Source organism: Athene noctua, chromosome 34 (assembly GCF_965140245.1).
Source record: "Athene noctua chromosome 34, bAthNoc1.hap1.1, whole genome shotgun sequence".
Classification (NCBI taxonomy): Eukaryota; Metazoa; Chordata; class Aves; order Strigiformes; family Strigidae; genus Athene; species Athene noctua.
The window spans coordinates 422,218-436,105 of NC_134070.1; the positions used below are offsets into that span (position 1 = coordinate 422,218).

The following is a 13,888-nucleotide window of genomic DNA, read 5'->3' on the forward strand; positions in this document are numbered from 1 at the left end:
GGGGTGCTTGTGTTCCCCCCCCCTCAAAAAAAAATATAAAATTTCCCCCAGTTTTGGCTCTGGGGGAGAAAAAAAAAAAAAAATAGGACCCGGTGGGAAGGCAAACGCCCCAGCCTGGGTGTGAGAGTGTCTGTGCTGTCAGACCCTGGGGTTTATCCCGGGGGGGGGGCAGAACGGGGGGGGCTCTCCAGCCCCGTTTTTTGGGTTAATTCCTTCCGTTATCGGTTTCTTGAAGCGTTCGGATCCGGGGCCGTGCTCCAGCTCATCCCTCTCCCTCTGGGATTTTTTACTCAGCGCAGCTGGAAACGAATCGCAGTGGCAAAACCCCCCCTCTAGCACCCATCTTCTCCCCCCAAAATGTGGTTTTTTTGGTTTTTTTTCCCCAAAAAGTGCTATTTCAGGGCGCAACCTGATTTATAATTCTTATATTTTGGGTCCCACGGGAGCTCCGGCCTCCCCCCCCCAGCCCTTTTATCTGGGTCAAAACGATCTCACTTAACGTTTGTAGGATTTTTTTTTTTTTTTTTTCCGGATTTTTTTTTTTTGGATGAATCTTTGTGACCTTCAAATCTGCGTAAACCCTCGAATCCTTTCCAAAAAAACCACGATAAAAAATCGAGGGGTATTTGGAGGATTTGGGGAACCAACGCTGGATTAAGTAACAGCCCTTTCTGCGGCCAAACCCGATAAAGCCTTGATCCTCTCCTCCTCCCGCTGACTTCCTGACCTAAATCCTTTTTTTTTTTCTTCTTTTTTTTTTCTTTTTCCTTTTTTCTTTATTCTTTTTTCTTTCTTTTTTCCTTTTTTTTTCTTTTTTCTCTTTTCGTCTCTTTTTCTTTTCTTTTTTCTTTTTCTTTTTTCTTTTTTTTTATTTTTCTTTTTTCTTATTTCTTTTTTCTGTTTCTTTTTTCCTTTTCCTTTTTTCCCTTTATTTCCCCTTTTTTCCCTTTATTTTCCCTTTTTCCTTTTTTCCCTTTATTTCCTTTTTTCCCTTTATTTCCCTTTTTCCCCTTTTTTCCCCCTTTTTCCCCTTTTTTCCCCCTTTTTTTCCCTTTTTTCCCTTTTTCCCCTTTTTTCCCCTTTTTTCCCTTTTTTCCCCTTTTTTCCCCCTTTTTTCCCTTTTCCCCCTTTTTTCCCCCTTTTCCCCCTTTTCCCCCTTTTCCCCCTTTTTCCCCTTTTCCCCCTTTTTCCCCTTTTTTCCCCTTTTTTCCCCTTTTTTCCCCTTTTTTCCCCTTTTTTCCCCTTTTTCCCCTTTTTCCCCCTTTTTCCCCTTTTTTCCCCCTTTTTCCCCTTTTTTCCCCCTTTTTCCCCTTTTTTTCCCTTTTCCCCCTTTTTTTTCCCTTTTTTCCCTTTTTTCCCCTTTTCCCCCTTTTTTCCTTTTTTTCCCCTTTTTCCCCTTTTTCCCTTTTTTCCCCTTTTACCCCTTTTTTCCTTTTTTCCTTTTTTCCACTTTTCCCCCTTTTTCCCCTTTTTTCCCCTTTTTTCCCCTTTTTTCCCCTTTTTTCCCCTTTTTTTCCCCCTTTTTTTCCCCCTTTTTTTCCCCCTTTTTTTCCCCCTTTTTTTCCCCCTTTTTTCCCCTTTTTTCCCCTTTTTTCCCCTTTTTTTCCCCTTTTTTCCCCTTTTTTTCCCCTTTTTTTCCCCTTTTTTTCCCCTTTTTTTCCCCTTTTTTTCCCCTTTTTTTCCCCTTTTTTTCCCCTTTTTTTCCCCTTTTTTTTCCCCTTTTTTTCCCCTTTTTTTTTTCCCTTTTTTCCCTTTTCCCCCATTTTTTTTCCCCTTTTTTTCCCTTTTTCCTTTTTTTCCCTTTTTTTCCTTCTCTTTTTTTTTTCTTTTTTTATTGTGCTCAACACCACCAACCTTTGGACCATCCAGACAGGCCACACCCACAGAAACTTCACTTCTCCACCTCTTGTTTTTCATAAAAACCCAACACCCGGGCGGCCGCCGCATGCAAAAAAAAAAAAACCCTTTTCTACAAAATAAGGCTTTATTGAAGATCCCAACGATGACTTTTGCCACCTGGTGGCTCCGACGCTGCTGCGAGCTCACAGAAACCCCATATTTTGGCAGAAAAGTTTGGGATTTCCTCCTGGAAGAGCTGCTTCTGTCTTAATATTTTTGGCGTCGGACACGCTGCGCCACAGCCCGGGGGGGAGCTCGGCCTTTTGCCCCCACCCTGCTCTCTAGTCCGCTCCGATCCAAGAATTAGGCTGAGTCCTGCGACGAGCCAACAGCGTCCATCACCCGGCTTTGGGGTGCACCTGGATCGTGCCCGATACCCCCCCGATACTCAGCCGAGATGTTTGGGGTCTCCATTTCACTCCCCGGGGTGTCCCCAAGCCCCGGCCCCCCCAGAGCCTCCCCGGGTACCTCCGGGTGCTCCAGCCCTGCCCTAAAATCGGGCGGTGGGGATGGTGCCACGTGTCGTTGGCCCCCCCCTTCGGCTTGGGGGGTCCCGGCGGGTGTTTCGGGGTGACTTTTGCTTTTGTGGGCGGTGACGTTGTCTTTCTTCTCGAACTTCTTGCCGCAGATGTCGCAGGAGAATTGGTAGAAGGAGTCGGCGTCGTGTTTCTTCATGTGCCAGTTCAGGGAGGCTTTCTGGCGGCAGGTGAAGCCGCAGATCTCGCACCTGGGATTAAACAGAACGGGATCTGAGGTAAAATAACCCAAAAAAAAAAAAAAAAAAAAAGGATTAAGAAGGGATTAAGCACGAGGGAGAACTGGCCCCGCCTCATCTTGGTGCTGTAATTTTACGTGGGTTTAGCAAAACCACCGCCCTGCTGTTCTGTGTGGCTCCAGCACACCCTCCAGGCACGGGAAAGCATCGTTCTGCTTAAAACCCGGCTTAAGAAACTGCTCCGAATCAAGCCCAACGCCCTGAAACTGATCCTAAAGCTGCCGGCTCGGAGCGCAGCAGAAAACTTTTGAGCCAAGCCAAAAATAACCAGCCAGTCCTCTGGCTGCCCGCAGCGGGGAGCTCGGCTCTCCCGTGCGGCCAGGCACTGAGGAGCTAAATTTGGGTTTTTTAAAAAAAAAAAAAAAAAAAGAGAACCCCCTGATGGCAATATTGAGGGGAGCGATAACTCACTGCAGGGGCTTCTCCCCTGTGTGGATGCGCCTGTGGATGATCAAGTTGCTGCTGGTACGGAAGGAACGGGCACAGAACTCGCAGATGTAGTCCCGTTTGTCTGTGGGGAGAAGAAAAATGGGAAAAAAAGACAAAAAAAAAAGAAAAAAAAATATTTAGGGGCCTGGAAGAGCAGTTGGGAGGGTTCTCAAGATGGATTTGAGGAGGCAGGATGCTTTTCCCAGCCCAGAAATTGAGGTGGAAAATGAAAATTGGGGAGCAGAAAGCACGGTGGGTGCGGTGACGCCTCCCAAATGAGGATGGTGAGGGTGCAGGAGATGGAGAGGAAGAGGAGGAGGTTTCTGTGGAGCCCGAGAGGAGCTGGAGGGAGGGAAATTGCCCGTCCAGGGGCCGACTCACCGCTGTGCAGTTTCTCGTGCTCCTTGAGGTGTTTTTTGAAGTTGAAGGACTTGCCGCAGCTGGGCTCCGAGCAGGTGAAGGTTTTCTGGTGGACGTGCTGGTACTTCTTGTGGTGCTGCCGTTTTGGGGAGGAAAAAAAAAAAAAAAAGGAGGAAGAAAAGAGGAGGAAGCCTGAGGGCACCTTTCAGAAACAATTTTTCCCCTCCCACACACACCCCCGTTACGCTCCCTGAAGCGTGTGGTGGGATTTTGTGGCAGCAGAGAAAACAGAACGGGATCTGAGACAAAATAATTTGGAAAAAAAAAGGTATTTAAGCACGAGGGAGAACTGGCTCTGCCTCATCTTGGTGCTGTAACATGAGTGAGAAAACCAGAATGGGATCTGAGGTAAAATAATCTGAAAAAAAAGTATTTAAACTCGAGGGAGAACTGGCTCTGCCTCACCTTGGTGTTGTAATATGAGCGATAAAACCAGAATGGGATCTGAGGTAAAATAATCTGAAAAAAAAGTATTTAAACTCGAGGGAGAACTGGCTCTGCTCATCTTGGTGCTGTAGTCTGAGCAAAAATAATTTTAATAAAAAAATAATTTTTTAAAAAGGTATTTAAAGATGAGGGAGAACTGGCTCTGCCTCACCCTGGTGTTGTAATATGAGAGATAAAACCAGAATGGGATCTGAGGTAAAATAATCTGAAAAAAAAAAGAAAAGGTATTTGAGCACGAGGGAGAACTGGCTCTGCTCATCTTGGTGCTGTAATATGAGTGAGAAAACCAGAATGGGATCTGAGGTAAAATAATCTGAAAAAAAAGTATTTAAACTCGAGGGAGAACTGGCTCTGCTCATCTTGGTGCTGTAGTCTGAGCAACAAAAACCAGAACGGGATCCGAGGTAAAATAATTTTTTAAAAAAGGTATTTAAGGATGAGGGAGAACTGGCTCCGCCCCATCTTGGTGCTGCAATCTGAGCGGCCTTGGACAGCGAGCGGGTGCCGAACGCGAGGGACTAACAAAGCCCAGCTTTGGAAAAGCCATCGACAATTCCACCTGCTTAACTCCAGCTTATGGCCAAAGCGGAGCTTAGCCAGCCAAAACCTGCCCTATCTGGGCCAACCCTCACGTTGAGGTACTGGCGGTTGGAGAAGATCTTGCCGCAGCCTTCGAAGTCGCACAGGAGGATCTCGCGCTTCGCCGCTTTCCTGCAGAAGGTGGAAAAATACAGCATCGATGAGGGGGGGGAGGACAGTCAGAAAAAAAAACGTGGCTTTTCCATTTGGCACCCCGCTAGGTCCGTCTCCCCGCTTAACCCACCCATCAAAAAAAAACCCTTCATTTCAGCAAATAAAGCCCTTCAGGAGGCTCCGATCGGAGCTGGCGTTGCTCGTCACGGGGGTCCCACCACGGGAGGGGTGGGAAATGGGGTGGCAGCCTCTCCTTCCCCCCACCCTGGGGACAAAAATCTGATTCTGGGGATCCCTGGGAACAAAGAAATCCATCTCTGGGGACCCCTGGGGACAAAAGTCCATCTCTGGAGACCCCTGGGAACAAAAAAAATCCATTTCTGGGGACCCCCGGGGACAAAAATCTGTTTCTGGGGACCCCTGGGGACAAAAATCTGTTTCTAGGGTCCCCCGGGGACAAAAAAATCCATCTCTGGGGATCCCTGGGGACAAAAATCTGTTTCTGGGGACCCCTGGGGACAAAAATCTGTTTCTGGGGACAAAAATCTGTTTCTGGGGACCCCTGGGGACAAATGTCTGTTTCCAGGGACAAAAATCTGTTTCTGGGGACAAAAGTCTGTTTCTAGGGACCCCTGGGGACAAAAATCTGGGGTTACCTGATCCTCTTGGGGCCGATCTGGGCAACGTCCTCGTCGTTCGGCCGCGTTCGCCTCTTGCAGCTGCAACGGGAAAGAAAACGTCTCACGTGAGGCAAAACCCCCCACGTTAAAACCACCCTCCAAGAGACCATTTTTGTTTTTTTTTTTTTCTTGTATTTCTTCCATTTTGGGACACGGAAGTTTTCTCCCCATCGGAGCAGGAAGCGACGTCGATAACAAATGCACCTTTCAGACGTTATAAATAGGAATATAGTCTTTATTATCCGTTACAAAAACTCTTTTCACATGGTTTTGGATAAGTCCCAGGACATTCAAGCGAGCTGTCAGCCTCGTTTGATTTATAATTTATCCACAGCTCCGTGGAAACAGCAGTTATTTCTGGCTGACATCCTGAAATAAAAGAAAAGACACGTTAAAAAAAAAAAAAAAAAAAAAAAAAACCAAAAAAACAGGGGTATACTTTAGCAGGGAGGAGAAATAAAAGAGATCGTTAATTAACGACGATGCCAGACCACATCCTCAGCACTGAATAAAAAAGGGCTGGGCATCTTTTTCTGCAATCTCTTTAAAAAAAAATGATTTATCGGCTCATGATGGCGTTATCTTTGAGAAGGGAGGAGAGGAGGAACGCGCCGAAATCTGGAAGCTCTCGGTTTTGCTCATAAAATATTTTTTAAATGTTTTATCTCCGTTCTTCCAGTTGGTGTCGCAAAAGAAGGAGGAGGGGGGAAAAAAAAAAAAAAAAAAAAGTCTCAAAACGCTTGTAAATACAAACTCAGCCTTAAAAAGGGCAGCACTGACCTAAAGTTTAGGCGAGGGTTTTGGAGAGGGGTGGGATTAAAAGCTCCAAGAGCTCACTGGTTGCCCAAGAAAGTCAACGCAAATCTCCCAACCTTGGGTGCAGGTTTTGGAGGCGTGAACACCAGGATTTTGAAGGGAAAGTGGGCAGGACTATCCCCCAAAAAATGCTGTAGGGATAAAAAAAAAAAAAAAAAAATCCCTTTTTTTTTTTTTTTTTTTTTAATTTGCTTTTGGACTACGAGTAGGTAGAGCTACCCCAAACCTTTCCATCCTCAAACTGAGGGCGGGAATTGGGAGAAAAAACCGTTGGATTTACCGTCACGTTTTTCCTTTGCCGGGGTTGGGTCTCCGGGAGGGTGTTGGCTCTTCCAATGAGCTGTGAGGTGGTTTCTGAGCTGCAAGGAGACAGGAAGAGCGTTTAGCACCGAAAAGAAGCGGCGACGTCGTGTCAAAGTGAGAAAAAATTTTTTAAAAAGTGATAAAAGTCATCTCGGAGCAGCGCGATACTTACGGGGTGAGTTTTAGGCCGCCCGTTTCGCTGCCGGTCCCTTTCTTAGGCAAGATGAATTATGGGGTGATGATGTAATGTGGTCGCTCCAGCTAATTCCAACAAAAAAGGGCGGTTTTAACACCCTCGTCGTATTAAAATTGGGGAAAAAAAAAAAAAAAAACATCCAGCGAGGTGACATCTCCTGGTGTGTCAGACCCAAGAGGCAACGCATGGTCTTCAGCATCAAGACCGACGTCTATTCCAATGCTCTTGCGTCAAAACCCGGCAAAAAAAAAAAAAAAATATTTGATGATTTGAGCTTTTTGAGAACAGAAAAGTGAATTTTGAACCGGCGTGGCTGGGAAGGAGAGATGAAACCTAACCCTCGGCCTCAAGAGCGCACGCAAATGAAATAATTGTGGTTGTTCTCCAGTTGCCCCTTGGCCAACAGGTTGAGGTTGTTGTTGGTGATGGGCCGTACAGAGCCACTCCTCGTATCTATAGGTGGAGGGAGGAGTCTCTGTGCTTACGTGGAGGGAGTTTGGGGGAGAACATACGGATTTTTTTTTTGTGGTTGAAACCTCCAGGTTCCTCGGAGGCTTTTAGAGATGTGAAAGAAAAGGCTTCGGTGCTCAAACCGGTGCTGGTTTAAGGGCTCTTCCAGCCCTGCCCAAGCAGCACGTCCTTGCTCCCCGCAGCTCCACGAGACCCAGAGGACAAAATAACGACTTGTTAAGCCCCTTCGTTAAGCTCCGACGCCCCAACGAGGCCTGCAAAGCGGTTCCGCCCCTGCCGACGACGGCACCGTGAGGAGGATTGAACCCTCTTGGTGGACACGTGGCTCCTGGCCCACGCAGAGCTCAGGGCTGGAATTTAGTGTTGGGTTGGCTCGTTTCCCATCAGCATCTCGGTGGAAACTCTCGTTTGGTGGCCACGGGGAGATGGGTGCCCCAAAACAAGACACCCCCGATGGCCACCCCTGGGGTCACCGCACCTCGGGGACATCGTGACTCACCTGACGCGTCCGCTCTTCTCCTCGGGTGGGCTGGAGCTGGTTAGGCTCGGCTCATTTGGGGGCTGCTCCTCCTTCACGGCTTTCTTACGGGTTTTGGTCTGGCTTTGCCGTCGCTGCGGCTCCGAGTCACTGCGGGAGAAGACAGACGTGGGGTAGGCAAGATGGTTTAGGTGCTTGGATGTGGTTGGACGTGGTAGGACATTGGTTGGACTTTTTTGGATGTGGTAGAACCTAATTGATGTGGCAGGACATTGGTTGGGTGTGGTAGGACATCGGTTGGACATTGGTTGGATGTGGTTGGCCATTATTTGGACATGGTAGAACATAACTGATGTGGTAGGACATTGGTTGGCCATTGGTTGGACTTTTTTGGACATGGTAGAACCTAATTGATGTGGTAGGACATGGGTTGGACGTTGGTTGGGTGTAGTAGAAATTAATTGATATGGTAGGACATTGATTGGGTGTGGCAGGACATCGGTTGGCCATTGGTTGGACTTTTTTGGACGTGGTAGAACCTAATTGATGTGGCAGGACATTGGTTGGGTGTGGTAGGACATGGGTTGGACGTTGGTTGGATGTGGTTGGCCATTATTTGGACATGGTAGAATGTAACTGATGTGGTTGGACATGGGTTGCGTGTGGTAGGACATTGATTGGGTGTGGTAGGACATGGGTTGGACGTTGGTTGGACGTGGCAAAGACCCTCCCCCAGGCAGGGTGAAGGAAGGTGCCTCCCCACAAGCCTTTGAGCCCAGAAGCACCTTTTTTAAGCCACATAAGGACATTTTCCCCATCTCCCATCTCTCCTAGGTCCGAGGGTGGCAGAGCTGGAAGGTCTGAAACCCTCCCAGTGCGATACCAGTCTGGACTGGGACGGTGTGAGTGGGAGCCTCTGGAGCAGCTCTCACCCAGTCCCAGTCCACGGGCTCCTTCCCAGCAGCTCCCAGCGCTCCTCACCTGTCCAGGGACGGGTGGTAGTTCTCATCACGGAGGTCATCGGTGTAGGCCAGGTCATCGTCCTCGGCGAAGTCTTCATCCTCCTCTTCCTCCTCCTCCTCTTCTCCTCCTCGGGGCTCAGCCTCCTGCTCCGATTTCTCCTCCGGGCCGAGGGCGCTGCGGGAAGGCAACGGTCAAAGTCAACTCCACCACGACGGGTCTTGGTTAAAACGTTGGAGAACTCAAGGGATGAGACGGACGGGTCTAAACTTGACCTTCGGCTTTGGAAAGCCCGGTTTTAACGCCGAGGGGGGAGGAAGGCTCACGCCTGGCACCACTCACCTCCCGTGATCTTTTGCCACGGTCTCCGTTGGCGCTTGGGGAGCTGCAAGATGAGAAGAGTCGCGGTAAGTTGAAGTGGGGATGTGGGGAGAGGAGGAAGAGGAGGGAGGAAGAGGAGGAAAAGGAGGAAGAGGAAGAGGAGTGGAACTGGCTTGGGAAGCCTCATGTGTTGGGAAGGGGCTGCACGACGCATCAAGAGAAACGAGGGGCAAGTTCCTCCAAAATACTCTACTGGAAGAAGCTCAACCTCTTCTCAAGCAGCTCCACGGCCGCTCTCCCCCCACGCAGCAGAAAAAAAAAAAAAGAAAAAAAGAAAAAAAAAAGATTTTTCTCCCCGTTTTCGCTCCGCGTGAACAAAATTTGTGGGTTTTGAAAAGCGCGTTGGCGCGGGCTCAACTCCGCTCTTCTGGGGGAAGCCACGGGGTGGTTTTGTGGGAGAGTCCTCGGCCCGTTGCGCCAGAATTTTACACGTTTCCCGAGAATTTTATGCGACTGTTTCTCCAGAATTTTAGCAATTCTTCCCTCAGAATTTTATTTGTTTCTTCAGAATTTTATGTGATCGTTTCCCCAGAATTTTATTGTTTCTCCAGAATTCCATGCGGTTGTTTCTCCAGAATTTTACGCAAACATTTCCCCAGAATTTGATGCGATCGTTTCTCCCAAATTTTACTTCTTTCTCCAGAATTTTATGCCATTGTTTCCCCAGAATTTTATGTTACCATTTCTCCAAAATTTTAGCAATTCTTTCCCCAGAATTTTACTTGTTTCTCCAGGATTTTACGCAATCGTTTCCCCAGAATTTTATACAATTGTTTCCCCAGAATTTTATGTGACCGTTTCTCCAGAATTTTATGTGATCGTTTCCCCAGAATTTTAGCAATTCCCCAGAATTTTATTTCTCCCGAATTTTACGTGATTGTTTCCCCAGAATTTTACGCGACTGTTTCTCCGGAATTTTAGCAATTCTTTCCCCAGAATTTTACACAATCATTTCTCCAGAATTTTACACAATTGTTTCCCCAGAATTTTACTTGTTCCACCAGAATTTTACACAATCGTTTCTCCTGAATTTTACACAAGTCTCCAGAATTTTATGTGACTGTTTCCCCAGAATTTTACGTGAACATTTCTCCAGAATTTTAGCAATTGTCTCCCTGGAATTTTACTTGTTTCTCCAGAATTTTACATTATAATTTCTCCACGATTTTACGTGATCATTTCCCCAGAATTTTACTTGTTTCTCCACAGTTTTACACAATCGTTTCTCCCGAATTTTACGTGATCATTTCTCCAGAATTTTATGCGATCGTTTCTCCAGAATTTTACATGATCGTTTCCACAGAATTTTACTTGTTTCTCCAGAATTTTACGTGATCGTTTCCCCAGAATTTTATGCAATCATTTCTTCAGAATTTTACTTGTTTCTCCAGAATTTTATGGCAACTGTTTCTCCAGAATTTTAGCAATTCTTTCCCCAGAATTTTACTCGTTTCTCCAGAATTTTACGTGATTTTTTCCCCAGAATTTTACATGATCGTTTCCCCAGAATTTTACGCGGTTGCGTGGTCAAATCAAGAGTTGGGGCAACCCCTGACCCCCGGGGACCGTGAGAAGGGTTGAAGACAGGGGACCGCGGAGGAGCTCACCCCCGTCGCCGCCGTCGCTCCCAGCTCCCGGTTCCTCCCTGTCCCCAACGGGTGACCGAGCTGCTCCCTCCTCTTCACCTTCCTCCTCCTTGGCGCCGCCGCACTCGGCGGCCAACCCCGCTCGACGCAGCGAGCGCCGGCGGCCGGCAGCGGGTGGGGAACCGCCCCCCGACTCCCCCCGTTGTTCCTCTGCGCGGGGGCCAGTGGCAGGGGGGGGACAGTCCCCTCCTGCCTCGGGGACACCCCAGGAGAAGCTGTGCCCGGCCACGCACTCCCACACCAGCCGCGCCGCCCCGCCGGCCCCCGGGGGCTTCACGTCGGGGATGAAACCGCACTCCTGGCCGTGACCGTGCGACAGGACCACCAGGCGCTGCAGGGCCTCGGCGGGGAGGACGTTGGGCTCCGGTTCACCTGGTGAAGCCACAAAAAAAAAAAAAAAAAATTAAAAAAAAAAAAGACAAATCAGAGGGGGAAAAAAAACCAGCTCCAAACTTTGGCTTTTCGGTCGTTCTCTGCCGCGTAAAATCAGCGGAGGGGGAGCGTTTCTCTCTCCTCCTCGTGCAGGCTCTGATGTTTCCACCATATTAAGACTGAATTTTATTTTTAGCAGCCCCCAAAACCTCAACTATCCCTCCCCAAAAAAAAAAAAAAAAGCTGGGGACACCAACAACCCTGAGGCAGCCAAACCCCGCAGGGAGCGTTTCGCCTCCTGCTCGGGGGCCGAGCATCTCCCAGCACCACGGGAAAATTCTTTTTTTCACTATCCACCTTTTTTTTTAGACCCAAAATAATCGAAAATGACACAGATTTGGGGCAGGAGGCACCTACCCGGGCTCCAGACGCAGCCGTGGGAGCTGTACCTGCGGTGGGGGAGTGGAGAAGAAGGGAGAGTGAGCCGCTTAAAACATTTTAAATTTTTTTACGGACTTTTTAAGGAGGTTTTAAGGGGTTCGGAGCCCCTCCCAACTGACCTGTCGAGGAGGAACTGGGCTAACTGGGAATGCAGGGCGAAGCCCAGCTGCTCCTTGAGGCGACACCAACGTTCCAGGTGCCCCCCGATGCGGATGCGACATTTGCTGCGACGGGCGTCCAGCTCCCGACGCTTCTGCCGGCGGATGCAGTCGGGGGCTCGTTGCCGGCCCGGGCGGGCGAGTTCCGGAGGGGGGGTCTGTGGGGGGGGATATGGGGGTAACTGGGCTCCATAGGGGGGTCTGGGGGGTCAAGGGAGGGGGATATGGGGGTGATCTGGCTCATAGGGGGGCATCAGGGGGACATGGGAGGGGGATATATGGGGGTGACCCGGGCCAATGGTGGCTCTGGGGGGGTCAAATGGGACATGGGAGGGGGATATGGGGGTGACCCAGCCCCATGGGGGGGTCTGGGGGGGTCAAATGGGACATGGGAGGGGGATATGGGGGTGACCCAGCCCCATGGGGGGGTCCGGGGGGGTCAAATGGGACATGGGAGGGGGATATGGGGGTGGCTGGGCTCCATGGGGGGGTCTGGGGTTCAAGGGAGGGGGATATGGGGGTGACGCAGCCCATGGGGGGGGTCAGGGGACACATGGGAGGGGGATATGGGGGTGACCAGGCCCCACGGGGGGGGCGGGAGGACATTGTGGGGGGACACAGGGACATGGGGGGTGTTGGGGGGACACGGGGGTGGCCCCGCCCCATGGGGGGTGACAGGGGACATTGAGGGGGGGGACAAGGGGGGTGCCCCCCCCCCCATGGGGGCCTGGGCGAGGCCACGTTGCCCCCCTCAAGCCAGCTGAAGCCCCGCCTCCCCCTGTAGCCACGCCCCCACAAGTTGGCTCCGCCCATCCAGCGCGCCTCACCCCGACCCCCCAAACCCCGCCCTGTCCCCTGGCTCCTCCCACTCCCCCCACAAACCCCGCCCCATTTTCCTTAACCCCGCCTCCCGCCTTCCCGCCATTTCTCCCCCCTGCCCCCCCCCTCCCCCCGCGCGCCGCGGCCCCGTTCCCGCCGCCGGGTCTTAAAGCGGCCGCTGCGGCGGGGAAGGGAAACCCGCCGGGCAGAGAAGGGCCGAGGCTCCGTCCCGCTCCCGCCGCATCCCCCGCAGCCTCCCCGCAGCCCCCCGCCGCCGACCAACCTCCTCGGCCGGGCCGCGCTCCATCGCACCCCGAGGTGGCCCCACCCGGAGGCCGTGCCCCCTTTAAGAGCCAAAGGAGCTCGCACCGCTCACGGACCGGGACAAGATGGCGGAGGGACTGGCCCTGTCTGGCAGCTGCCGCGCATGCGCGGTGCGTCCCGCCCGCCCCCAGAGCACGACGGGAAATTGAGTCCCCGGCGCGGGGGCTGATGGGAGCTGTAGGCCTGGGCCACGGGCCATCGCCCCCCAGGGAGATTTTCCCAATTTTTGCCTTTTTTTGTGTAAAATATTCCTCCCTCCAGGCCTCAGGCTGCAGGTGAGGCCTAACCCCGCAGCATCACCCCCTCCAGGACAGAGCCTAGGTGCGATTTTCCCAATTTTTGCCTTTTTTTGTGTAAAATATTCCTCCCTCCAGGCCCCAGGCTGCAGGTGAGGCCTAACCCCGCAGCCATCACCTCCCCCAGGACAGAGCCAAGGTGCGATTTTGCCAATTTTTGCTTTTTTTTGTGGTGAAACAATCCTCTTCACAGCCATTTCGTCATTTTGCAGCCCCACCAAGGGCAGGTTTCAGCTCCCCGGTTGGAATTTGGTTCAGTTGTTGTCCGGCAGGCGAACAGAAATTCCCCCGTAACCCCAAAAACTGCACTAATAATAGTAATAAATTATAATAAATGATGATAAACAGCAATAAATTATAATAAACCATGAAAAGCAGTAATGAACCATAAAAAGCGGTAATAAAGTATGATAAAATTGTTAAATTGTAATAAATTACGATAAGTATGAATAGATTGTGATAAGTATGAATATATTATAAGTATGAATATATTATGATAAGCATGAATATATTACGATAAGCATGAATATATTATGATAAGTATGAATATATTATGATAAGTACGACTATGTTATGATAAATAGGAATATATTATGATAAATAGGAATATATTATGATAAGTAGGAATATATTATGATAAATGGGGAAATGTGAATGGTAAAAAGATATGCTAAATAGTAAAAGATCATGATAAATAGTTAAAAGTTTTGATAAATAGGAATATATTATGATAAATTTTAATATATTATGATAAATATGAATATTTATGCTTATTTTAATTTATCGTGATAAAAATAATATAATAAATTATAATAAAAAAAAAAGCTAAAAGCTTCAGGGTCACGCCTGGGCACCCCGTTCCCTGCTCCCCCCATGCTCCTTCC

General features: G+C 49.6%; 3 protein-coding genes across 3 annotated transcripts in view; 1 reads left to right on the plus strand and 2 right to left on the minus strand.

Annotated features, from left to right (window-relative positions):
• The window catches only part of LOC141972579 (uncharacterized), a 710,276-nt gene that overhangs the window by 358,304 nt on the left and 338,084 nt on the right, over positions 1 to 13,888 (minus strand). The gene's annotated exons all lie outside the window — the stretch shown is intronic.
• The window catches only part of LOC141972595 (uncharacterized), a 366,186-nt gene that overhangs the window by 20,188 nt on the left and 332,110 nt on the right, over positions 1 to 13,888 (plus strand). The window lies entirely within an intron of this gene.
• On the minus strand, positions 1,985 to 12,782 carry ZNF692 (zinc finger protein 692). Its single transcript, XM_074930512.1, has 12 exons — positions 12,668 to 12,782; positions 11,527 to 11,723; positions 11,384 to 11,415; positions 10,556 to 10,966; positions 8,910 to 8,952; positions 8,589 to 8,744; positions 7,629 to 7,757; positions 5,320 to 5,382; positions 4,603 to 4,681; positions 3,485 to 3,599; positions 3,086 to 3,185; positions 1,985 to 2,626 (listed from the first exon to the last, which is right to left on the minus strand). Exons 1-12 carry the CDS (start codon positions 12,689 to 12,691, stop codon positions 2,203 to 2,205), a joined length of 1,773 nt encoding a protein of 590 aa, XP_074786613.1. The 5' UTR covers positions 12,692 to 12,782; the 3' UTR covers positions 1,985 to 2,202.

Coding starts and splice junctions, on each gene's coding strand:
- ZNF692 (XM_074930512.1), bottom strand. CDS start 12,691: ATGGAGCGCGGCCCGGCCGAGGAG. Junction 11,724..12,667: donor AGCGCGGCCCGGCCGAGGAG/GTTGGTCGGCGG, acceptor CCCCCCCCACAG/ACCCCCCCTCCGGAACTCGC. Junction 8,745..8,909: donor GTGGCAAAAGATCACGGGAG/GTGAGTGGTGCC, acceptor GCCTTCCCGCAG/CGCCCTCGGCCCGGAGGAGA.